General features: G+C 38.7%; 2 protein-coding genes across 5 annotated transcripts in view; one reads left to right on the forward strand and one right to left on the reverse strand.

Annotated features, from left to right (window-relative positions):
* The window catches only part of LOC309707119 (guanine nucleotide-binding protein G(s) subunit alpha-like), a 58,748-nt gene that overhangs the window by 7,596 nt on the left and 24,539 nt on the right, over positions 1-26,613 (forward strand). For 3 of the 4 annotated variants that reach the window (XM_082534249.1, XM_082534248.1, XM_082534250.1), the window contains 3 exons: positions 15,514-15,586; positions 22,129-22,183; positions 22,820-22,939. In XM_082534249.1, the coding sequence (XP_082390375.1) occupies positions 15,514-15,586; positions 22,129-22,183; positions 22,820-22,939 (248 nt within the window). Of the gene's footprint in view, positions 1-11,819; positions 13,566-15,513; positions 15,587-22,128; positions 22,184-22,819; positions 22,940-26,613 lie in introns of those variants that run through there. The other variant, XM_082534247.1, reaches the window with a different exon arrangement.
* On the reverse strand, positions 329-9,560 carry tubb1 (tubulin, beta 1 class VI). The gene is made up of 7 exons (XM_082534246.1): positions 9,238-9,560; positions 8,951-9,038; positions 8,177-8,247; positions 3,994-4,114; positions 2,549-2,657; positions 2,298-2,408; positions 329-1,827 (listed from the first exon to the last, which is right to left on the reverse strand). The coding sequence occupies exons 4-7, from the start codon at positions 4,048-4,050 to the stop codon at positions 683-685; spliced, it is 1,422 nt and encodes a 473-aa protein (XP_082390372.1). The 5' UTR covers positions 4,051-4,114; positions 8,177-8,247; positions 8,951-9,038; positions 9,238-9,560; the 3' UTR covers positions 329-682.

Raw genomic sequence — 26,613 nt, forward strand, 5'->3', positions numbered from 1 at the left:
AACCTATACCCCCGTGTGATTTACAGGCTTTTCTTTAATCCCAGTGCAGTGTGGCTTTATTGCGGTTGAACTTGGACATCTTGGCAGCATGTGTACTTATCTCAGAGTGCAGCTAGTTTGTTCGAGTTATGAGTAATCTCTATGCCCCAGGCTCGTGAAAGTGGGAGGAAACTGTGCGACAGCCTTAGCCGGTATCAGTGTCAGTGTGCTGTCAGAGGAACGTCCATCAGTAGAGCTGAGTTTAGTCCAGTTTAGCTTAAAATTGTGTCACTGAATTAAAAGTAAAAATATGGTTTTCCTTTTTCATTGTTGGAACAAAATTTCACTCTTGTTTTACTGTTTTTAATTGCTATCACAACTTATGCAAAATGCAAACGATACTGGTCAAGCAGTGTAAAGGTGACACTTCATGTTTAAAGCTGATGGATATATATTGCTGCCAAAACATTACTTTTCATATATACATGCAAAAATAGTATTTAACAAATTTACTGTGAAATTAAAAAAAAATCGAAAACGCACATTCAAGCACATGATCAGTTTAAGAATACAAAGCAGACAATCACCATTATTGTTGCAAATATGTTGCAGCACCTTTTATCACTTACACCAACAACAGATGCGACAAACTACAGAGTAAGAGTTCATTTTAATACCAATATTCCAACATTTCTTCTATCTTCTACTCATCTTTGGCTTCTTTGCTCATTTCAGTCACTGTTTCCAACGTAACCTCCACCTTAGACTGTGCCTTTCTTGTTGCTGATGGTGAGGGTCCCTCCTCTTCTTCCTCTTCTGGTTCCCAATCTAGATCAGCAGTGGCATCTTGGTACTGCTGGTACTCTGAGACCAGATCATTGAGGTTGCTCTCTGCCTCCGTAAACTCCAATTCATCCATACCTTCCCCCGTATACCAGTGGAGAAACGCCTTCCGTCTGAACATCATGACGAACTGCTCGCCCACTCTTCGAAACACTTCCTGAATAGCTGTGTTGTTGCCAATGAACGTGGAGGCCATTCTGAGGCCTCTAGGTGGGATGTCACACACGGCGACCTTCACGTTATGGGGGATCCAATCCACAAAGTAGTTGCTGTTTTTCTGCTGGATGGCAAGCATTTGCTCATCCACTTCTTTGGTGGACATCCTACCACGGAAGACGCCAGCGACCGTGAGGTAGCGGCCTCTCCTCGGGTCGCACGCTGTCATCATGTTGCGGGCGTCAAACATCTGCTGGGTGAGCTCCGGTACAGTGAGAGCTCTGTACTGTTGGCTGCCACGTGGCGTCAGAGGGGCAAAGCCTGGCATGAAGAAATGAAGGCGAGGGAAGGGCACCATGTTGACGGCGAGCTTCCTCAAGTCGGCGTTGAGCTGTCCAGGGAATCTCAGAGAAGTCGTGACCCCGCTCATGGTCATGGAAACCAAGTGGTTGAGGTCCCCGTAAGTCGGCGTGGTCAGTTTTAACGTGCGGAAACAGATGTCATAGAGGGCCTCGTTGTCAATGCAGTAGGTCTCGTCAGTGTTCTCCAGAAGTTGGTGGACTGACAGCGTAGCGTTGTAGGGCTCCACCACCGTGTCAGAGACTTTAGGCGACGGCATGACACTGAAGCTGTTCATGATGCGGTCGGGGTACTCCTCACGGATTTTGTTGATGATGAGGGTTCCCATTCCAGAACCAGTGCCGCCCCCGAGTGAGTGAACCAGCTGGAATCCCTGCAGGCAGTCGCAGCTTTCACTCTCGTGCCTCACCCTGTCGATCACCTGCTCCACCAGCTCTGCGCCCTCTGTATAGTGGCCTTTTGCCCAGTTGTTCCCAGCTCCTGAGTTTCCTGTAATGCCAGAATAAATGTATGTAGGTCAAGGATACTGATAACATGCATCACAATTTTAAAAAGAAAAGAAATTGTGACATTTTTCAGTTCTAGGGCAGTAAATGTATCAACTTTTCACAGGTTAAATGCTTAGCACAGCTATTTTGCAATAATTTTTTATCAGTTTTACCAGTTTTACTTTCTGAAATTCAATAAGTCAAATTCAGTTGTTTTTTTTTTTTTTAATAAAGCCAAGATGGAAACCTTATTATTTTCTTACTGCAAGGCTAATATTATAAAAATAATATAGCATTTACACTGTACAACTCTATCCAAGAGCTTTCTAAATCCAAAGCACAACATGTAGTGTATAATATAGTAAACTGCATATAGCCTCCTTTCTCAAAAAGTCATGAAAATCAAAAGCAGTGAAATGTGAGACAGAAAGTTTCAGAGTTTCAGAGTTTGCATATTATTGATTATCTCACCATGGATGAAGTTGTCTGGTCTAAAAAGGGCCCCAATGCGGCTTCCTCTTACACTGTCCATGGTGCCAGGCTCCAGGTCCACCAGTAGGGCCCTGGGGACATATTTACCACCTGCAAACACAGTTGAAGTTTTAAAAAAGACTTAATTAATTTTAATATTGTTTATTTGTAAATTTGTAAACAGCTGGAATTTATAAATAAAAATTTGAAATTTATCAAGCCAGATAAAGCAGCTCAAGTTAATAACGCACCGTGCGCCTCGTTGAAGTAGACGTTGACCCTCTCCAGTTGGATGTTGCTGTCTCCTTCATAAATGCCTGTTGCGTTGATCCCATGTTCTTCACTTATCACTTCCCAAAACTGCCAAGAAATAAAAGCATCAGTATAACATAAGCAGAAGCAAAAATGTTTGCAGATGCAGAAAATTAATACTTCATTTAACACTTTTGATGTTAAGGTCTTTAAATGGTTTCTTTAAAAATATATTTTGATCACTGTTTGCAGTATTTACAACCCTAATGACCATTAAAACAAAAAGGTGTAGGCTAAAATATCAGGCTGTTAAATCTACTGTTTTTTTCTAAATAACAAGAAATTTATAACATCTCACCAAATTAATAGATAATAAAAAAAATGAAAACCATACATCAGCACTAAAGTTGGTTACCACATTACTTTTAAACATTTATTTTACATTTTCATATTGAATGTTCCACCAGTTAATCCCTCAATATTTGTCCGGACCCCTACTTTTCCGCCCTGAGTTCAAACTGTTACTCTCTAATTTCAAACAGCCTCTGAATACACTTTAGATTTAGATTATTTTGTGCTTTGTGTTTTGTGAGTATAGCATTAAGATTAATAAAAAAATTTAGGGTGTGTAGTTTAACAAATAAGGAAGTGGTTGGTTCATATATGATTTTTAAAGCTTTCTTCTGTTGCATGTAAATTGGATTAAACTGGAGTTTATTTACACACACGATGTGCAGAATTTGCTATTGGACATAAAATTAGATTTTTTAAAAAAATTGTCTCAACTGCAAAAATCAACAAGTTTGTTTAACTTCCCACGTATGCAATATATTCGAAATGACTTTAATTAAGTTGCGCTGACTGCTACAATAATTGACTTTATCTTTTAACATTTTTTTAGTTTTACGTATTAGACACATCAGGTTGTACAAATGGAAATCTTTACATAAACAATACAGAATTAATAACAGATTCCTCAAGCTCAGATCTCGAGTTGTACAAATGGTAAAGTTATTTAAAGTCAGCATCTTGAGTCAACTTTAAAAGTATCTAAAAGTGTTATGTTTTCAGCTTTATTATCTTGTAGTTTCACTCTCTTTTTTGTGTCAGCGACGATAAAAATGTCACACCCAGTGCTCGCACTGCAGTTCTCATTTTAGCTCTTATCTTTAGCCTGAATGCCTGACAGGGAACACCCTGTGTCACTCAAAACTGTTTTTGATATGCAAAGAAAAATTGCATGTGACAATATACACCGAAATAGAAAAAAGCAAAATAATGCGGCCAGTAAAGAAAAGTATTTTCTGTCATTTTATCTCAACCACAATTAGAGTAAAAAGTGGTTTATAGTCAAACTGACGCATCTTTAAATAATCTTTTTAAGAATTACATAGGAAGTTTTAACGATGCTAATGCATTTGTCTATATATTTTATTTATTTTACCTTTGAGCCGATCTGGTTGCCACACTGTCCAATTTGCAGATGTACAATTTCACGCATGATGGTCGGGCTACAGTACGCAGAACAGCTGGTGGTCTGTGATAGTCTTCAGTCCTCCTGTCAGCTTTTATAGTACAAGAAATGATGTCACCAGCAGTGTCGGGGAGTCACCCCTGCTGATAATATGTGAGAGACCCATGATACACAATGGAAACTGTGCACAGAATAGCAGCGTTTACCATTCATTGTTTATGCTTCCATTAGTAAGTAGACATAGCATGTCTGCTTTAGATTTGTTTTTATATCTGTATGTTTCACATATGCAAATATAAATAGCTAATTATGAAAAAGGCATGGCATATTTCCTTTTGTATAAAACTTTGTAGACTTGCAAAACACCTCTACACTGAAAAAAGGCCAAGTTGGATTTATTTATTTCAATAGTGGACATTGGCAGAAACTTAAACAACTGAGTTAAATCAACACAACTTGTTCATATTCAATAAACCTGTGCATTTTGTGTTGATAAAAGGCAATTGAAACATGTTTAGATGAAGTAAGGTGAGCTCTTGGAATATTTTAATACTTTGCAATATTGTCGTACTAATGCAAAACACGACATTTTATTGGATATAAAAAGAACATCTGAGCTGTGCAGCTGGGCAAAAGAAGGAAGGAAGTGAACCAGAAATTAATGGAAGCTGATGTGTTTCTCTGGTCAGCGTCAGATAACACTCAATAAGCATGCTCGTTTATATATAAGAAGAAAATAATGTTAACACTGTAGATACATCTGTTTGCAGTGAATGTTATATGTGTGAGAGATGCTACCATCTAGAGGATTTATGTAAGCATAACATGATATAACTGAATAAAGTTATGTCACCCAAATGTAAATTTGGGTGACAAATTGGTTTAAACAGAATTAAACCATCATTATTGTTACTATAGTTGAGAGAAGTGATTTAGAGATAAACAAAGAGGACAAATGTTATTCTCCTGTCATAGCTTTTAACTTACTTTATTAGTTAGTGTGCACAGAAAATATCATAATTATTTAAGTGTAAGTTTTCTCCTTGACTGTACCTTCAGTACAGGTCAGCATAAGGACAAAGGCTCTATTGCTCACACCTACAGAAATGCCACATATGGTCAAATCATTTGCGTTTGTTGAGATTTTTACTGTCATAGTTCATGATACCACCCACTTTGACAGTTTGCAGGTGACTGTACAAAATTCCTTTCAGTATACTGGCAAAACCTTATAAGCGAAGTGCACGTGGTTTGCGACGACAAAAACGCCGTTGAACTGAGAAAAGTTTTGTTTACAGAGATTTTGCATTTATATTGCTTCTGAAATTGAAGTTATTAGTCTTTTTTCACTCGTCTGTGGGCATTCATTAGTGAGCCACAGCAGCATTTAGTTGTCATTGATGACCTTTATGTGTTTTGCCCTGAGCTTGTTTCTCTTGCTGTTTGACACATTTATGGAGGGAGGTGTGTGTGTGTGTGTGTTTTACATGCATCCGTCTGTGATCTAAAGGCCAAAGAGCCACTTGCATATCTAAATCGCCAGGAGGTGAGTGAAGATGACAGGACGTCCTTTTTTTGAATGGCTCTCGGTGTCTGTTTAATTACTTTAAATAATTGTTTTTATTGCTTTTTGCAGCTCGTCAGTAAGTTTAGGGTAGAACCATTATGAAGTGTTATGTTTTTCCAGATTTTCTGTCACATATATGCTCTTACAATGGTAAATGTACATAGTAAAGACGGCAAAAAATGGATGTTAATAAGGTCACCGGATGTATAAGGAATAAGTCCAAAGTTCAGGCTTCAGACTGCTCTTAATACTCTGTTAAGACTGTTAAGACTCCAGGATCTGTACGACGTCAGTGATATAGCCCTCAAAGCAAACACAGTGTGATCTCACCCACTAGCTACTGACGACCTGTTACCTCAAAATTTCTGATGTACCTTTTACCTCATGTTTAGCATTATTGTTGTCATCATTTTGGTGTTTTGAAACCAGATGTGATGAGCGAGGGGGTGGGATGGGGGTGACTGTGAAACCACACACTCACGGATGGTCATTAGCTAGTGAGCGTATCTCGGATAATCCTTTTGAACTCTAATAATGAGCAAAATTTACCAAATAAAGTATTTGGTAAATTAAATATTAAAGTATTTATTACAAGTACATGTCCATGCAACAGTAATGTTAGGCTTGTTAATGCTGCTGGCAAACCTATATACTTAATCAGAGTGAGAAAAGTGAATAAATAAATAAAACATATGTGTGGTAGATGCTATTTATATGCTAGGTGTAAAATATCACGCATATTTAAACTTTTGTGGATATAAATGATAAATTGTTGTCCAACAATAAAATGATACTGAGCTTTTTAAAGGTTGTTTTGCATGAATAACAACTAAAAACTGGTCATTTTAGCACGTTGCTAGGTGGTTCCTTGGCAACATGATGACATTGTAATATCTGATATAGATAAGAACCTCCGGGGGCCTATGATGTACCTGTGTGCCAAGATTGGTTGTTTAGCTCCTGATGCTCTAGGAGGATAAACAAATAATCATGCAAACAGAGATTTTGTGTGTTATTATAGAAGTTTGTTTCCAGCAGTGGAAAAAAAACAATCAAACATACAAACAATTTTTTCAGCCATATGTGGCTATATCAGAATTTTGACTAACTCAAACATCTGAGGAAAAAAAGGCTTGAATTTCTGAAATAATAATTCCAATTTTGACTTATAGATGACAAAAATAATTGTTCTTTCATTTGAAATAAACTTCCGTTATATCAAAGTAAAGATGGCATGGAACTATTTATTGAGTACCTAACGTCGAGGTGGAGACTTCTAAATTTCGCTCATGACTAACAATGACAGCACAATATTCATTGTTAGAAAGACAAAATTTTTAATATTATTACATCTTGTTTTTGCTGGATGCTAAATTCACATTTCAGCTTCATGATTTTTTGTATTTTTTATAGACATAAGATATATATATATATAAAAAAAGGTCTATCCTAGTCTTAGCATTAACCATAACATACCCTAAAAAGTGTTGGTAGTCTCTCAATGCCAGATTTATAAAAACCATGAGTTACTAAAGCAATGTGACCTCAGTGGTCTTTGGCAAAGCCCTGTAAACGCTGTTTCAGAAGCTCCATTAGGTGTTGAATTGGTTTGCAGACTGTGAAAGGCAGGACATGATTTATAGATATCCTTCTCCTCCTGAAGTCCTCTATCAGTCTCAGCATTTGTTTTGCATTCACTGTTGTAGTCTTTTGTAATTTAATGAAAGTTTCTTCGCAGCTTTTAAAATGCGATTCCAACAGGGCATCGCTACTTTCTTTTTCGTTCTCAAATAACTGACAGCGCTAATTTGACTTTTATAATCACCGTTTAGTTTGGAATGAAGTGACAATAATAATGTTATAAACGGAGAGCTTACGTTTACTTTTTCTATCAGATGTGACAACATGCCATTAAAGTAGTAATTTGTACCAAACCATGTGATACATTTGCTTTGAAAGCAGAGGAGGAGCCAGACATTTGAAACACCCGGGGCTTAGCCCTAAAGGGTAGTATGCATGTGGGATTTTTTTTTTTTTTTTTTGAGGGGGGGTGTAGAAATGACTGAAAGATTAATTGGCTCTGTTTTGAGTTTTGTTCAAAAAAGAATGACTTCATATAGGGAAATATATATATCACACATGCAGGACACCTTAAACTAGTTTTTTAATTAAGCAGCAAGACAGAACGAAGTCGGGGCTGTATCAAGACACAGGGACTAAACCCCAATTCAACCAGACGCAGAACTGATCCAGAATTAAAACAGGACTACAACAGTTCAAAATCAGGACTACTGAGGACTTAACCAAGACATAACCACAATCAGAACTAGATGATAGTAGCACTAAAAATCATCATAGACCTGCACTACACTTATTTATTTAATTCTACCAAAGTACAATATTTAGATTGAGAAAAGTTTATATAATTATTTAGCCTTGTTGTGCAAACAAGCCTGCAGAACTTAATAAATATAGAATTTGAAAAATAGCAAACCTAAAAAGAAACACTAGGTACGAGATACATGAGTACCTATGATACAGTGATACTTTTAGTAAGCAACCATTTGACTAACATGTGTGTCTCACCTGCTCTTGTTCATCTCTGTTCTGTCCTCATTCTCCATCTCAATCTCTGCTCCTCTCTCTCTCTCTTTGTGCTGACAATCATCAAATATACAGTTGAAACCAGATATTCACAAACTCTTCAGATAAAAACACAAACACTTTTTTAATTGTAACATCAAATCAGACTAAATGTTTATTTTTTTAGATTGATAAATATAAAAACATATTTGTTAACTTTAAGAGTAAAGAGAGAAACTGTCTGTGTTTTTTAATTGCAAATGGCACCAAATTGTATTCAAACTGAGCCACACTTATGGAGCTCCACAGTTCTTTTCCTGGTGTTTTGGTTGACATCTCTTGATTTTCCCATGTCACAGAAACAGGCTCTGTGTTTTGCCTTATATGCATCCACAGCTGTGCCACCAATTTACTCACATGGACTCTACTAACCTATCAGAAGCTTCTTCAGCTCAGAATGGAATCCTCTGGAGTTTTCTTATTAATTAACAATAAACTTAGTGTATATGTACTCCTAAATTTAATGAAAGTGATAAAAAATAGACAGCTCTGTCTCTCTTTATTCTGACATTTAACTAATTCAAAAGATATTTCAATATTTATCTAAAACAAAAGTTTTGATGTTGTACAGTAAAAATGTTTTATGTTTTCTCCCTAAAGTGTATGTAAATATCTGGTTACAAATGTGAATATCCTGCTGTGTACTGAAATCCCTCTTGTTTTGCATAGAAATATACTGAACAACATACAAAGCATAATATATAAAATAACATTTACCTGAGTTTTTTCTTTGAAAGAACCCTCTAATGTCCATTCTTATGTTTCAGTACATAACTGAAACCGATTTAGTCGGGGAGGGTAAGAACTGAAAATATGAAATAAACACACGTAAGCTAAGACTCTAAAAAAAATAGCATTTGTTCGGCTTTTCATTTTGCCATTTGTTGATTCACTTGAAGAGCAAGTAACGTAATATTGGTCAAGTGATCAGTTTCATATCAATCTTTCGTGATGCACCGTCATATTTACATTATTTGTACAGTACGAATGATTTGCTTTGGTACCTGGTCAAACTTAAGCTCTCCTTAGTATGGCTGGCTCCGTCTCTCCAACAGCGCACTCACGGGCAGCAGCTGCCCCGCCCCCTCGCTCAGTCGCTTAGTGCCTGAGCTTGGATCATACCAATATCAGGGGGGGATTCACGCACAGTCGTAAATTCCCACAGTGTGCACTATGTGCTTCGAATATTGTGTGTACTTTTTGTTTTATACAGTTGTCAGCCAGGCATCTAACTATGAAAAAATTACACTCCAAAATACCCCGGGCTTCTGACAAAACAACCCGGGCTTAAGCCCCGTAAGCCACCCCCACGCTCCGCCCCTGTTTGAAAGGCTGCAAGTTTTATCACTTACTTTTTACACGGACTTTTTTTTTCCATTTTTGCCACCTGAAGAATTTGGTAAACAAGATTGTTGCCCTTCACTTATTAACTGTTGATAGTCGTATTAGCATATTCCTGTTATTAGTAACCTAGCGGTGTTACTGCGATTGAATGTATATGGAAGCATTAATCTCTTTATGAGCCGATATTTGAATAACTTGATGTAAAGTTTGTCAGAGGTGTTGAATGAGGCGGCGGACAGGATAATAATCATTTTGCTTCAAAGAGGGCGCCTCTCCCCTTCTGTACCTCTGCTTCATGACGCTCCGGGCAATCATGTGATCCGACCCTGCTTCATTCCAGATGCGTCAAGTGGCATGCAGGCGGAAACGAGCGTTACTCTCACATTACCCTCAAAATAAAAGCCAAAAGTACCTTCTCGGCCTTAAGATTTGGTGGGTGGGTTAAATGTATTGATGTTTGTTCTGTTTTCGCAGTTCAGGTGAAACGTTATACTTTAACACACACACACACACACACACACACACACACACACACACACACACACACTAAAAAATTAATGTATTTACTAAATATATTTTAAAAATAATTAAAACTCCACTTGTGTGGCTGTAAGTTTTGTGCAGTTCAGAGAGAGGATTTTAAAGCCAGTTTTAGAAGAACTGCAAAAATCTGTGAAAAGAATAAATGTTTCACATAGCAAAAGTTTCAAAGGCTGTTTTTTTTTTTTTCTTCAATTAATGCTTGGATGCCTGATTTTTATTTTAAGCTCTTTCTGGGATTTTCTGTTGCTGCGGGGCTATATTTATCAGGAACCCTTTGCCCTGAGCTCCACATAGATTTGCATTAGTGAATCAATGTCAAATGTCACATGTTAAATAAGTAAATAAAATAAAATATTGAAAATATTTCCCTTTTTTCTTACACTTATAGGAGTACTGGGGTTTCGTTGGGACCTCTGGTCAAATTAGCCAAGGCTCAAATCTAAGCCTGTTGACGTTCCCTTTTATTAAATGCATGGTTTAGAATTCTAAAAGACCCCGACCCCTGTATATTTAATGGTTAAACAAAACAACATAAATTGTCTTAGTAAGGTCTTATACCACCATGTGCCACCAGATAATCCCTCAAAACCCAGATGTTCAAAAGATTTTCTTGGATTTGGTGGTAACAGTGGTGGAAAGTGCTGTCTAAAATTGGAAGTCTAAAATTCCAGTGTTGGATGGGGCTGAGAGCACATTACTGTGGAGGCCATTTATGACACATCACTGTGAGGACCTTTGCTATCAAAACAAATCACAAGCTATTTGCATTTTTTAACCCAAAAAATTATGACGGCTGATGTGATTTTTGTACTCAAATCATTTAATGACTCATTGCTACCTATAAATGGGGACATTGTAGGGCACCATCATTGAGGTAGAAATGTATAATCATAGGATAAAGGTCATCATTCAGCCCAACTTCCTATTTGTGCCACTTCCCTCAAAGGCAACTGTTCTGAAATGTCAGGTGCAGCCGGTGTATGATGGTGAAGTTTAAAAATATAAGGTGAAAAAAAAATTATGACCTTTTTTTTCCTTTTGCAGGGGAAATAACCCCTATCACTATTACGTTACCTCCATTGTAATTAGCGTTTTATGTTATTATTACTGATTATACACATCAGTCCACAAGTTTTTTGTGTCTGAAGAAGGCCACAACAGAGAGATTTTGTAAATTATTATGGAAGCTTGTTTTCAGGCCACGGAAAGAAATAAACAAAACAACCAAAACTATTTTATTTTTGCCAGCCATAGGCCAAACATGTGGGATAATATGTAATTTTCAACTTACTCAAACTTTTGGAAAAAGAAGTTTCAAGTTATGAAGTCTAAAATTTGAAATGAGAACCAGTAATTTTGACTTGGATGGCATCTTTTTTATTTATTTTTCAGTCAAAATAAACTCTCATATATAATAGTAAGAAATGACCTCGAATTAGTGAACTGTGAACTGAGGGATTGCACAAAGGTCCAGTATACAATCAGGCAATGTCTTGTAGAGTGCAAGAATACAGATAAAATGAAAACACAGAAAAACATTAAATCAAAGACGTGTGACCTAACTGTATACACACCCTGTATTTGTTTTTGTGTGTGTCAGCAAAAAATACTTAAAAAGGACGAAAACATCTATTTTTAAGAGATTAGTTCCGCTTATGCGTCCTTTCGGCTTTTATTGTGAAAGCTTCCAGCGGAAGTCGAGTTTCTCCGTCCCGGAAAACTTGACCACGGTTCTTCGTTCCCAGGGTTCCGTGAGAGCCGTTTGCCCCACCCCGCCTCTACAACGCTATCTATCTCAATGTTCAATTCTCAGAGAAAAAAAAAGGTGGGCAAAAATAATTCAGGGTAACACAGCAAAGAAACGAGTCTCACCTCCCCGACCGGTTCATCGGAGCAACCGCGGCCTGTCGGCGGTTAAAAATGACAGCGTCGCCGTTGGACCAGTGATTGAAAACACCGCGGTATGTTCATGTATCATGCACATGTAACCATAATCTACCATACGGATTCAAAGGGAATACAAAAATCCGAGAGACTTGACAGCGCCTTGTACCTGCGCCAAACGGGAAAATAACGGAGGATTTTCCACGAATATCACCTGGATATCGCGCTATATTCAAGGACATCCAGCTGCCAAACACCGCCTTAGCTCGGCCCCGGAGAAGCTTTCTGATGTGAGGAGAAATATAAATTGACGTTACGGAGAGAAAAAGGACGGAGAAGGGGCCTTGTTTCTTTCCCCCCTTTTTTTTCTTTTCTTTTTTCCTTTTTTCTTTTCTTTGGGGGGTGGGGGGGGTTCTCGTGAAACCTCAGGAAAAAAAAGCCAAGCACCAGCATCTACTTACGGGGGAGAGGAAATAATTTGGACATCGGCTAAAAACGGGATCTTATTGATAAGGCTCCTATATATAATGTGACTGTTGTGGTGGAGACAGAAGCCCGGGTTGTAGCCTGATGATTCACATGCCGTCATTTTAAGAGGAAATATTAATTTTTTAATTTCTCCCCATCCGCCCTGTTAATGTGCTTTTTTTCCTGGCCAGCCTGAGATAGGATTTCAAATAATAACCTGAAATTATATTTAAAGGGAGAGTCGATGGAAAAAAAGAAAACGGGGCTCTTTTTGGTTGTGAGTGGAAATGAATTGAACGGCAGAGTAGTGAGGCATCTGCCAAAGATGGGCTCCGGAGGAGACATTTGCTGAGGAAGATTTAACATCAAAGCTTGAGAAAATATACATACGTGTATATTTAAAACAAAGGAGGAAAAGAAGGGGGGGTAAAAAAAAATACACCTTTAAGGAATCTGGACCCCACCACCAGCACCATCGCCATCCCTAGACACTCATTCATGTGCAGCCAGAAGCTGGAAATTTTACATCCACTCTCATATCAATGTTGATGACTTCATTGCGGATTTACAGTGGGGGAAAAAACTACAGGAATCAAGCATCTGAGAAGGGCGGCATCGTAGCTCTGCTCCTTTCTGACTGATCTGTTGCTGATAAATTGCCAGTAAATATCCACACCCCCCACCCCATCCCCTCCTCCACACATACACATTTTGCCAAAGCCTGGTGAAGCTCACTGTCTACTACCTGGCGTCTACTTCTTCTGCATCTGGCAAGATACATGTCACCCATTTGGAGCCAGGTGTTCCTCTCTTGGGCCAGTCTAGGAATTTGGGATTGATTTAAAAAAAGATCCTCTCTTTTCTGACCATCACCCTCTTCTTTCACCCACCTACCCCAACCATATCAACCGCCCTGCCTCCAAACCCTGAACCTGCAACTGGGTTTTTGGGAAGATGGGCTGCCTTGGCAATAGTAAGACTGAAGACCAACGAAATGAGGAGAAGGCACAGAGGGAAGCCAACAAAAAGATTGAGAAGCAGCTCCAAAAAGACAAACAGATATACCGGGCAACTCACCGGCTACTGCTGTTGGGTAGGTTTTGTGAAATTTAACATTACTGTTTCCATTTTGTTCCTACAAAACAGCATTTTCACCTGTTTAACTCATGTTGGTGCCACTGTAGCAGACTGTACCCATGAAAAGTGTGTAAGGACCACTGTTACAGCAAGGCATCAAGAACTGATGCAACGCCATGAAGTCCCGACTAATTCGCTTCAAGCGTCTTGGCACAGGACAGTTGAAAAAGCAGGCCTGTCTGCATTCATGGGATATTATGGAGCATGATTGCAGAACATGTGAGAGAGAGGGGGGCAGACAGACACCACCATCTGTGTGAGGGAACCACACACACACACACACACACACACACACACACACACACACACACACACACACACACACAGGCACCACGCAGAGGCCGGGAGGCCACTCGCGGGCGTTTGTGCATGGCTCTTTCTCACCTCCACACATGTAAAAAAACCCAAAAAAAACCAAACTTGTGATCTGGTTCATTTGTGGCTGCTGCGTACATCCTGGTTGAGCCTAGTTTTCATACTGCATATGACATACTTTTTTTTTTTCTCTCTCTCTTTTTGCATAATCCGTCCACACCACCCACTCTGGAAATTAATATCCTCTAATTAGCCATTATTTGGTAAAGCTATTTTTGGCCTCATCACGAGAGCCTTCCTGACATGATGCAGTGTGAACCTTAAGGCCAGCCCTTGTGCTGGACTACAGAGTGCAAATTAGGATTACTAGTTTGCCTTGAATGCCTGTTTCTCTCGCTCTACGCCTTCTCTGAAAAGCAGGCCTGTAGCCTGGCTGGCTCCTGGTGCTTGGGGATGGAGATGTGATGGCCGGGCTCCTTTCACACTCAGTTTTGCAAGGACACGTTGAAGGCTGTTCTTATCCAGAAATTTATTTTCTTAATTATTAACATCAGGGTTCAGGGTCTAGCAGTTTTTCTCCTGAATGACATGCTCGGGGAGAGAATAGTTGTCTACATGTTGGAGCTTTTTTTTTTTTTTCCTTGGTCCTTGTCGCCTCTGGAAGAAGGGGCAGACTTTGGTGAAAGTGCACGTGTCGTGCATCAGCCTCCCTATGTAAAACTACACAAGTTAAATGTATTTACGATTCAGTGTTGCATAAAATGCGTAGTACAAGTTAAAAGTAGTATCCTAGTGTTTAGTGCTTTGCCAAGGTGAGGTAGAACAATTCATGAAGTTACCTGTGGTTCCCAAGATAAGGGTTTGGGTCACAGGAGAAATCTAAGGGGTCATGAGGTTTGCTTTTCTGGTCTGTGTGTGTTGCTTTGTGACATAATGGGTCTCAAAATTGTTCTTTAAATGAGACGTTTAAAGGGGAAATCTCTCTTTGGAGGAACTGCCTTTGGAAGAGGTCACTAGCCAGAAGTGGCAGGAACCACCGGTTTAATCTTTAACAATGCAGTGTGTATAATACGCTGACCTTTTTGTTTTTTTTAATGTAAAATCAGAAACTGCAAAGTAACAAATACATGAAGTAATGTTTTAAAAAAGGATATTTCCTTCTTAAACACAGTGAAGTAAAATGCACTGTTGAAATGGGAATACTCAAGTAAAACTCAAGTTTCTTCATACGTAAGATAAGAGCAGTCAATGATAAGAGCAGTAAAAAGAGATAAGAAAAGTAAAAGGTTCTTGACTCTTAGGTTGGGTACATCGAGGTCTCGCCTTTTGGCTTTTGTGTAACATGCACTGTTTAAAAGTAGGTAAGGCCTGTGACAGGGCAATGTCTGTGCACAATGGACAGGACTTCTCTGCTAAGGTGCAACATTGTTGTAGTTCAAATCATTAAAGGCATCGCTGTTTAGTGCTTCCAGGACTCGTCTAACCTTGGAACATCAAAATGCCTTCCATCTCTGCTCCTTCCTGGATATTTTAGTTGCTTGTACAACTTCATGAAACTCTTGTCTGACTTGTTGTTTCTCTGCTTTCAGGGGCTGGTGAATCCGGGAAAAGTACGATAGTCAAACAGATGCGAATATTGCACGTTAATGGCTTCAACGCAGAGTAAGTTTCGCTGGTTCCCCCTCAGTTCACTATTCACTAAACACTCCCACAGTTTCTCTTTAGAGTAAAGGAACCCATTTAGATGGATATCTGCTCAGGTACTGACATATTTGTTGACCAAATACCTAAATTATGTAATGATGTTTTGGAGAGGAGTAATGGGGCATTAAGAAGATACCACTGATACAAAATACCTTTCCCACCAGTCTTCAAGTTTTCAGGTAGAGCAGGAGACTTGGTTAGTTATTACTTTTAAAATCACCTTAAATACAGAAGTAAAAAGAAGCATTGGATGTTACTGTTCTTGCCTATAAATAATTTCTTTAACCATATATTTAGAAGTGATGAATTAGCAGCTGTTTCCAGCTTGTTTTTATATTATAGCTAATAGAAATACTGTATTTGAAGTGTTAGTTGGACAATGAAAGAAAAAACAAAATGTTATTGGATTCATTGTGAAAATGGTAAATCAGATTGAAAGCCTTTTATGATAACTGTTTAAAAAAATATTCTATACATGTCTATACACCAACAAATTCCATATATATATCTTAGTATTTTATCATAGTGGGTTAAACAATATGCATCAAGTGCAGTATTTTAAGAGGCATTTACCTTTTTATAAAACCTCGTAATGCAGCGAGTGTAAACTGTTTTTAGATTGCAGAAGCACTGCTGCAGTAGTTCCTTACTTTGTATTAACTTCATGCACAGCAGGATCTTCTGGTTTTTACCTTTTCTAAAATCAGTAGAGATGCATGCTGGTTAAATATACTCCACATTGTTTATAAGAATTAAAACAGACTTCCAGGTCCTTATGTCACAGCCCGGCTCGACGCAACATAAAGTGTAGACTGAGTCCAGAGTTTGCAGAAACATTGGTTTTATTTTAAATTACTTAACCTCAGCTAAAGACGACAGCCCGTAGAGCATGAAGGTAAGAAGTGGCATCTTTCCCTGAGCCAACCTGAGGCATGCCTTTATCCACGCCTCGTCAGGTGTAGACAATTGGGAATTAAGCCTCTGCAACACCCAGAGACTCTTTCTTCCAGAAAACCATTGTTAGTAATGACACCTGTCGTTAAGTGCACTGAAGTCAACGTGACGTCGGCAGAGCACGTACTCGCGTTCTATCTACAATTAGCATCAACCAAATCAGTGAGGAGACAAACTCCAGTTTGTCCTGACCTGTTATGCTTGTCATTTATATGCAGTCTACAGTGGCTGAAAGATAAATGTACACCTTGGTGTCAGTATAAGGATAAAAAAGTTTATTTAATAAGACTACCAATGCCGGATGAATATTTGCTAGCCGAGTTGCATCAGACGGTCTTTCTTCTGGCTAATGTTAGCTAACATTAGCCTAACTGCTGGTATGGACTGATTACTGCCCAACATAACAGGTGGACATCCTTCTAACCAACCACTTCCTGTCTAACTTTGTCACTGGTACAATAGAGCTTGATTTAAACATTTCCATGGTAACACTGATCTCCTGTCAATCACACTGGTAGAAGATCGCTGCCATTTGATTGGTTATAGTTTTTTTTTCTGCAACATGGTGAATATAATGTCTTTAAGGAAGGTTGATATCATACCATCGTTTCACAATATCAAACCTCGTATTATGTTCACTTTGGATCGCTACAGTATTATGGCTCATAATCAAAATCCCTATGGAGAATTCTGCTGAACTGTGTACCATCTGAAGTAACATGAGTTTGTCTTTTTTTGTACTTACTGCAAGTTTGCGTTGGTGTCTGGGTTGTGCTGTGAGCCAGCTGTTTGTTAACATTACTGATAAATAGACGCAGTGACTGAAAAAGGTTGCTTAGAGAAAGTTTAAGCAGCAAAATGCCTTTTAAAGGTAATTACACAGCTTTAGATGTGCTTTATGTTGTCTCGCATTTATAACAAAGAAGTAAAAGGTTTTTCCTTTTGGTAAACTGTAAAATTTACTAAACATATTCTCACTTTTTCAACCCGATGTTCTTAACAGAGGGGAGGAGCTCCTGTCATTCCTGTGAGTCAGGAAAATAAAGTTGTTGGGGCTTTTTTGTATTGTTGTGGAGCAAATTAGTGAAAAGTTGTGTGGCACAGGAGGAAGGCTTTGTCCTTGTCAGCTTTTCATGTGGAAACATGGCTTTGGGTGCTTTTAGCCACCCTGTCTTGTGAATTTCCTAAAACTCCTTCCCAACTTGATGCAGTGGAAATAAAAGTCACATTTTTCTATTCTTAATCATCAGTTTCCTTGAAAGGGGTTTTGGGCTAGAAGAATCATCATGTGCTTATTTTTGGGTCGCATCAAACAGACGCTTCTCACAGACCCAGGCGCCCCGGTGCAGTGATGAATTCCCAGTCTTTGTTAGGGTTCCTTTTCACTCTGTGGGTTTCCCCCTCTGCATGCAAGGCTTTGCCATTCAAGGTAAGGTCAGGCACAGGTATTTGTAAGGAGCCGGTAGTGGGATGATGATGATGATGGTGTTTAGTGACACACCAGGAAATGGGTGGGGGACACGAGAGATGACTGAGCAGGACAGCTCCTTTTAATAGAGGTGATCTGTTATTTACTTATTTATCTTGTGGAGGTCCTAGTGTGAGGAATATAGCATTTGAGTGAGTTTCATTACATTCACATGGAGCCTCAATTCCCTCACTCATGTTGCTTCCTCACATCCTGGCTCCTCCCAGCTAGGATGGAGGTGAAGCTGCCGTGTGCTGCATTGTTTGCTGCTTGCTTGTATACTTTTGATTGGCTGGGATTTCTTTATGGGTAGGGTTATATCACCACATGCTACTTTGGCATGTTCTTAACAATGCTTTCAATCACTTTGTTGTATTTTCAGGCGAGTGGGAGTGTTCACATAGATGTAGCCAAAAAGCATCAGGACAATATTTTTTTATTTTATTTTATTATTTGTTTTTTTAGACAGGCTACAACTGTTGAGTCAACCAATAAGCCAACTGGAAGAAAATATAAACAAGTTAGACAAAGAGAATGAAACACATGACAAGGTTGGGTCGCCAGGTAAACCTATAGACTAACATCAAACTGAGTATTTGTGCCATCACCATTTTATTTGTTTTTTTAAAATAAATCGAGACATTATGAGTGAGAGATGGATCTGACTGTGAAGCAGAGGGACGCGAGTCATAGGCTAGCAACTTGCTTTTTAAGCTCACTTTAAAGCATACCGTGGTAATATAGAATGATGTTAATAATTTGATATAAAAGCTGTAGCCTTATGAATTACAGCCTGTTATCTAGGAGATTTGATTTAAAGCAGCTGAGTTTAGAAACTCACATCATTTCTTTTAGATTAATGACAGTTTAACTGGGAGAAAGGACTGACTCTGTTGGACTTGGTAGGTCAACAGTGGTCAACAGAGTGCACTCATGGTTGTACTCGAGTGTTACCTGAGCAAAGCTTCCTTTAGACCAGGGGTGTCAAACTCAAATACACAGTGGGCCAAAATTCAAAACTGGAACAAAGTCGTGGGCTAACATTAATATTTATTGAAAAAAAAAATCTTCCTCCAGATATGAGAATGAATCTTTTCTTATGGACTCAAACAAGTTTTGCTGAAAAACTGAATATGGAACAAGCAAAGCTTAATACTAAACAATATATATATTAGCTGTATAATACCAGTAGGCCAGCTCTAATAGTAATTTGGTGTGGCTTCGCGGGCCAAATGTAATTAGGCTGCGGGCCAGAGTTTGACACTTATGCTTTAGACCGTAGAGAGATCACAAACTCAAACACAGTCAGGTTTTATTTGACCTTTTATCAAGTTATTCACAGACTTGCTGTTAGTTAGTGATTACTGACTGTGACACATATGTTCATAGCAGGAAAAGTACCTGAAGCTGCTTACTGCATGTGTTTTGGTGAATTTTGTCACATAGAGTCAGCGACTGGTTTGACCAGCAATCAGAAAGGAATCGATTAATATTTGCCTTGAAAAAACAAAACAGGGATGTGTGCAAAAATCCTGTGAAAGCAATTTTCTGAATGGATTTTTGTACTTGGGGTGGATTTCTCTTTTTAGCCTGATTGCGTTTCATGTCATTAGGTCAGTTGCAGTGCGTGTTCAGGTCTTCTGTGCTTTTTTGACTTGTTTTTTTTCACCAGTCAGGAATATATCCTACTGCCATGAATTTAAATGGCAATTATTTAGAGAAATTGGGTGCTTTTTAAAAATATTTGTAAATATGCAGACGAAAGAAATCTGTACAGCTGTGTTGGTCTCTGTATGGAGAAATAGTCATAGGTGAGAATGAGGATCACTGCAAAAATTCACATCTGGAATAAGGCAGAAAGTGCTCAGAATAAGTGACACGGGGTTGTTTTGGAGAATTTGTGCTGCTGTTGTGTTGCCTGTTCTGATATAATTGTTCTTAATCCACCTTATTATCAACAACGCTTTAAAAGATTCGAATATCAATTAGAAATGACCAGCATTCATCCCAGAAATATTATATTTTTGGTTAAAATATTGACATATTTTACTATTTCAGTGCCAGCTAGCGATGGTAGCTGATTAAAATGCCCACATGTGCTTTTATATTAACATGTGAAGTGGCTACAACTGGGAAGTATTGTTTACATTTTACATAGGACGCATGAGCGAGAGATATCCACCCATGCCTTTAATTTAAAATCTTTCCCCTCAGCACAAGTTGTATACGCTTAATTTTAGGGTTTGTATTCTTGCTGTAAGGTTAAGTAGCCCATTGTTGAGATATTTGTGGAATTCATTATCAAATCTGAATTTCAACAACCAGACTTTTGTGTTTTGTCAGGACACATTTGAAGGAATCCAGCACTTATGTTTCTGTGTGACGTCAGTGCTTCGCGATATCAGCAAAGCTCACAGATTGCATGAACTGCCATGTTGTGAAATTCTGTTTATCTCTACAACGACAAGGAAGGACAAAATGTGGACCGTATTATTTAATTTAGCAGTACTTTGGGCTCCTTGGTGTTCATGACTTCTCAAACTATAGTACAAAAATGTACTATAACAATCAACTAGCTGTGTGGTTTAGTGCTTAATGAATAGGGATGGGTATCGTTTAGGTTTTATCCAATACTAGTACCAAACCGGTACTTTTGAAACGGTGCCGGTGCTCAAACGGTGCTCAAACGGGTGCTTAAAGAATGGAGAACACAAAATTGGTCCAAAAACCTCTCATGGTCAGCTTGTTTTTTGTAAAAATATAACAATGTTAGCCTTTTCTGCAGCTATAGGGCATATATGGTATCACTCTTGGCTGGAAGCAGTGCTTAAACACTGGAAAAAAACACAAACTTTGTCCAAAAACCTCTCATGTTTAACTGTTTCCCTCTTTTTCTTTGGTCATTTTAGCCTTTTTGGCCAGGGTGAAGGGAGTATCTGCCATCAAACAAGAAGACAGCCGCATGTAACTACGACGGTGTTTGCTAGTTCACCTTACGTGCATTAATGTAATAACGTGGTTAGCCTACTCAACGTAAATCACACACGAACAACATTAAGTTACTCATGCAGAGAAGAATGGCTGCTGCTGCCATCATCATCCGTCATCATTTCTGCTACACTGGCAGGGCTAGGGGCCAGGACGCTCCTCTCCGGGTTTTTGGGGGATGTTGCATAACAGGCAACCCACCCGCAGTAGATGTGCTCGGTGTGAGGTCTCGCAGCAAGCTATCAAATTCGGCGCATTTCTGGGCTTTTAAAAAAAACGCTATGCGTCGCCAGGTGTTTCATCGGATTTGAGGTGTTACTTCCTTTGACAGTATCACAGTATCAGCTTAAAGCACTTGTTGCTGCTGAGTTTGCATATTTTGCTGTGAAGTACAGCCAGACTTTTGACCGCTTCGCCTTGGGCATTTTTAATCTGTAGCTCTGCTCTAAAAGAACGTACCTACCTGGACCCGCCTACTATCCTCGGAAACGTAAAATGATTGGCTAGAAGTGTATCTCAGCTCAGGAAAAAAAAGCACCGAAATAAAGCACCGAAATGTGCGCTGCTTTTCGGTCTGGTTACTACCGTTTATGTCAGAACCGGTGCCATCATGGCACCGGATACCGGTACCCATCCCTATTAATGAATGTCATTGTCAAAATTAAGACAAGCTGTTCTGTTCTTCTTTGGTATCAGCAAAATTCAGTGGTTGCACTTGGTCAGCAAATAAACAAAATATCTGTGTATGTGGGGCAGTCGTAATACTGATGTCAGATATAATTTAGCTCTAGGCTGACAAATACATCCTGGAGAAGTTAATATTACACAGCACATTTCCACTGGAATCCACTGGGACTGACACTGAAGAAACAAAACATCTCTGTGTAATTACAGTTTTTATTTAAAAATATTGTTTCCTGTCCCTGTTGCACTGCGATGGCCATATTTGGATTTATAGCTGTACATGAATATTTCTTTAAATGTCATCATTCACTGTTAACCTTTGTAGCTTAGGTCAATTAAAGCTAGTTGCCATCTATGCTTTTAAGTGATAAATAAATAAAGCACATGCGAACTCTTCTCTTCACAGGGAGAAAAAACAGAAAATTCATGATATTAAAAACAACATTAAAGAAGCTATAGAGGTAAGACACTGTTCTTTTTTCCTTTGATAGATGAATGATGTTTCTTTGTAATGTTCTGTCTGATATGCAGGTTTTTGGCTAAAAGAGGAAAAAACATGGATTATAGCTTCTTAAAAAAATAAATAAAAAAATCCAAAACTCAATGCTGTATTCTAAGCGAGGAGGCTTTCAGTCACACATTGCTTCAGACCGGTCAGCGACCCCATGTGCGCTCCCAACCAGCTGGGAGTCGTTACAAAAATTTGCTGCACCACAACTCTCCTTGCTGTTACTTTGGGCAGTACCACATTGTCACAGTCACTTGTAGTTTGCATCATCTCGTCTACAAACACCCACTACCCACTCGCTGGGTGGTGGAGAAATTTCAAAAAGTGCAGAAGCAACCTGCTAGCGACCAAAGCAATCAGATGGAGGCTTGCGGTGCAGTCTCGAATACCTCCAACCACATGGGGAATACAGATTTATCACTAGCAGGTGGTGGTTGTTGGCGATGGCTAAACAGCCTCTAGGCGTGGGTGACTGAGGGGCTAAGATGATGAAAATTTGTATCTAAAGCCGTTTTGAGGCAGTGTAAACACATTTATGAATAATATTAATGAATGAGGCTTTTTGTGTTTGTGTGTTCTTTTCATACAGACGATTGTGGCGGCCATGAATACGCTCACACCTCCTTGCCAGTTAGCCTGTCCTGAGAACCAGTCTCGGATTGATTATGTCCTGAACCTAGTAAACCAGAAGGATTTTGATTTTCCTACAGTAAGTTCAACTGTACTTCATCTCAGATCTCTGACTTTTAAATGCAGTTTGTTTCCTTCTGCTTTCATTCGAACCTCTTGATCTGTGTGTAAAGAAAATAATGAATGTCGTGACACAATGAAACATGTGATCAGACAATAAAACAAAATTGAACAGCACAATTTTTGAAGAGCAATTTGGTTTTAAACAAAGCTGCTGCAAGTTAATAAATCAAATCTCTTTTTCCCCAGTGGGTGTTTTTTGTTGTAAAATCGCTCCTGCTATTTTGCACTAACAGGTGTAAATGTGTCAGATTCTCATTACTAACCTGCTGAATCTTACAGGTGTTCTGGCTAGTTGTGCTAGAGGTGAGTAAGGTATCACGCGACAGCCTGTATGAGTCCGCCTGGTGTGTTTGCGTGGTGATTCAGTAATTAGCAAGTGTGCTTCCGCTTGGGAGGTTGTCAATTGAATGAGCCTCTCACCTGAGAGTACCACACCGCCGATTAACTCTAATTGTCTGTAATAAACCTAAATGTGTCCAGAGGGACATGTCTTCCATAAACGCGTAGACCAGTCTGCTCCCAGCGGCCTGGGAGGAAGTCGATGAAGGTCCCACCACTGATCTGGAGATTGATTCATTGATTTATTTGCTCATGTCTTTCTGTTATTAAGACTGGTGTTCCAGATTAGTTGATCAATCATATTTTACAAAGTAATGTTCACCCTTCACTTGACGCCCCTTGGGGTTGAAATCTGCGGCCACAGAATCAGTTTGTGTGTTAAGTATTCTGGCTTTAAATTTGTGTTTCGCTACTGAACAATCTCCAATATTTCAGTAAGTACACAATGACCGCAAAATTCAAGCTTTTTTGTGTTAACTATCTAACAGTGGGCAGTTAATTAAATTTTAATTTCAATTACAATTTTGCATCCAATGATTATTTAAAAAAATAGATTTTTTTAAAATTACATTGATCTTTAATTGAATGTGGCACATTGATTACTTTTTTGCATTTTTACTATAGCGAATCAGATGTTGAATGTGTTTCCTCCACCCTAAAAGCCCAATCGCTTACTTTAGCTTAGCTAGAGCCAAGATCATGCAAAAGAAGCAAAAGTTGAAAATGTTTCAATAGATGAGCTTATGTTGGGAACAGTTTGTTGCAGCTATGGATGAGGTGGTCTCTCACCTGGTCCACTTTTGGGGACAGAGGGGTCAGGAGATGTTGGCTCTCCGTTTCTCTGTGCGTCGCTGCGATGCCGGTGTTCTGTCCAGTCAGCTTACGTTCTCAAATCAGCATACACTTTATGACACCCTGACTTGCCAATTTACAGTTTGGCATACAGACCTTTTGTCGTCTGTATGCCGAACTGACGGCTCCTGTTCACATGGTGGAATTATGTATGTATGCTACTCTGATTTGTCTGCTGAGATGATGGAACGACCGGTTTCCTGAGGTGGGTTAGTGTATGAAGGTGCGCTAATACTGAAAAACACACCATTATCTCTACACCAGATCAGCCTGTGTCCTGCCCTGCATCCATCTCCCTTTCTTCATTTATCTGGTTGTTTTTCATTTAAATTATGTACTAATTTAAAATTTAAGGAAATCATACATTCAAAAAAAGTGTTGTTGTTTTTTTTGTTTTTGTTTTTAACACATTCAGTAAATGCATGTTTAAAGTGAATGAATATTTTGTTTTGGCCCTATAACTATCCCCATTATCTGCTGACAAATCTGACAATAAGATTATGATCATGCAACCACACACAGTGAAAAACACGTCCTTTGCGTTTGGGACGCCATCTGTGAGAAGCTGACAATCACTGTTAAAGCAGGGATTCAAACAACCGGGTCTTTAATAGTGATAGTTTCTGATAAACGGGAGGAAAAAAATCCCTAACTTTAGTTTCCCAAATGTGAGTTTGCAGCTTTTCTTTTTTGTGATCTTATACTTTCTATGTTTATTGTATATAGGTCAAATTAACTGATGAGTAAATCTCTATAAGCAGAAAATAAATGAAACTCCTGAGTGCAGCATTACTCAGTTGTTGTCTAACAGGGGAGCGGTTACATAGAGGGAAAAGAACACAGAGTCTGTGTTTTTCCAGCATGGTGGCCTTAGTGTTTAAACTGGTTGCTCCTTTCGTGTACATTTGTCTTGTACATTTGTCGTTTACAGCTGAGTTTCCAGTAAAGAGTGAGCGTATTTGTGTGTAAGCAAAAGGAAGTCTCCTGATATTGTCTCTGTTACGTCATGGCAAATTTATTATGTGGGCCTATCTCGAGCTGACCCTTCCCTCGGGCTGTCCGTCCGTCACTAGACTTCCACTGCAGGAGGGAAAAACCAGAACTCTTTTTAATTTTAGGGTGTTGAGGATTACAGTAAATCCAAACGTGAAGGCAGTGCTGTTAGTGAAGTACTGCTGTGATTTTTGAAAAGCTCACAGTGATAGCTGGTTATTTAAAGCAGTGTTTAAAGAGCATCAAAAATTGAACAGTTTGTCCATCTGAACGCGTATTTGTTAAGGAAAGAGAAATGATGGGGTCGGCTCCTCCTCAGCTGCCTCCTCTTCCCGCTCCCCCTTGCCTGGCCTTAGGGTCTACTGGAAACCAGTTTGACTGGTTGACGCTGCCTTTCACTGTAGACAGACAATAAGCATAGGGCTTGTGTTGAATATCCACAGGCTTTTTGTGAATTTCCCCTCGAAGCTTTATGTCTAATCAACAATCCTCATAATTATTATTCACTAAAATTACTTTTTCTTTGTAAACATTAAGCACTGAACTTTTTTTTCCATTTTAAAAGAAAAACTTTTGTACTAACTTAGTCTTTGTAGACTGATTTTTGCATACCTGTGCTCAGCTGTTTGCAGCACACAGCATACCCTATCCTTAAAAGCCTTTCGATGGTAAAAAGAAAAGGAACGTTCAGGGAGAGGAGCAAAGGAGTGATCCCTCTTTCAGGACAGACAGGTGGGGTGTGTGTGTTTACAAATTCACCAACCCCTTCACTTTCGTTTTACAGTAACAAATATGCAGGAAGTCTTTAAATGAAAGTGACCATGAAAAAGTAAATAAGGCCGAGATGCATCAAAAAAGGATGGGAAATAAATAGAGGTCATCTGTGGATTTGGCATAAAGATTTATCTGTGTTTTATTTTATGCTCTTATCATTTTTCATTGTCTAAGTGTATTGATTTGCAATTAAAAATAATATATAAAAATAAAAGACTTAGTCATTCACACAGACACCCCTGCCTTAATAAACACATACACTTCTAAAACATATAAATGATACTTTAATTCTAATTCTGTAGGAACCCTTTTAAATATAATATAAAGTTAAAAAAGAGAATAAGTGAGTTAGTTGTTACTCCTAACTGAAACACTTCTTTTCTTCTTAAAACCAACATTGTTAGCTGATTTACAAGCTGGTCTGACAAAACAACCAATGGATACAGATTTCACCCAGATTTAAACTTTCCCACTTTTTTATGTTATTTTAATTATTAGATTCTTTTGGCCTTTTCTTTTTGTAGTTGAGCTGATCATGATAACAAATTACATCCTTTGTAGTTGTTGGGTTTTTGTTTTTTGGCAGGGTAAACAAATTATTAAACGAAATTATATTTAGCAATATTTATAAAAAGTTTTTGTGTGCACTTTTTTTTCTTTGCTGCAATTTAT

The sequence above is a fragment of the Aulonocara stuartgranti genome (genome assembly GCF_965226115.1).
Source record: "Aulonocara stuartgranti genome assembly, chromosome: 5".
NCBI classification, from domain to species: Eukaryota; Metazoa; Chordata; class Actinopteri; order Cichliformes; family Cichlidae; genus Aulonocara; species Aulonocara stuartgranti.

Coding starts and splice junctions, on each gene's coding strand:
- tubb1 (XM_082534246.1), bottom strand. CDS start 4,050: ATGCGTGAAATTGTACATCTGCAAATTGGACAGTGTGGCAACCAGATC. Junction 2,658..3,993: donor GCAACCAGATCGGCTCAAAG/GTAAAATAAATA, acceptor ATTTCTTGGCAG/TTTTGGGAAGTGATAAGTGA. Junction 2,409..2,548: donor CTACTTCAACGAGGCGCACG/GTGCGTTATTAA, acceptor CTGTGTTTGCAG/GTGGTAAATATGTCCCCAGG.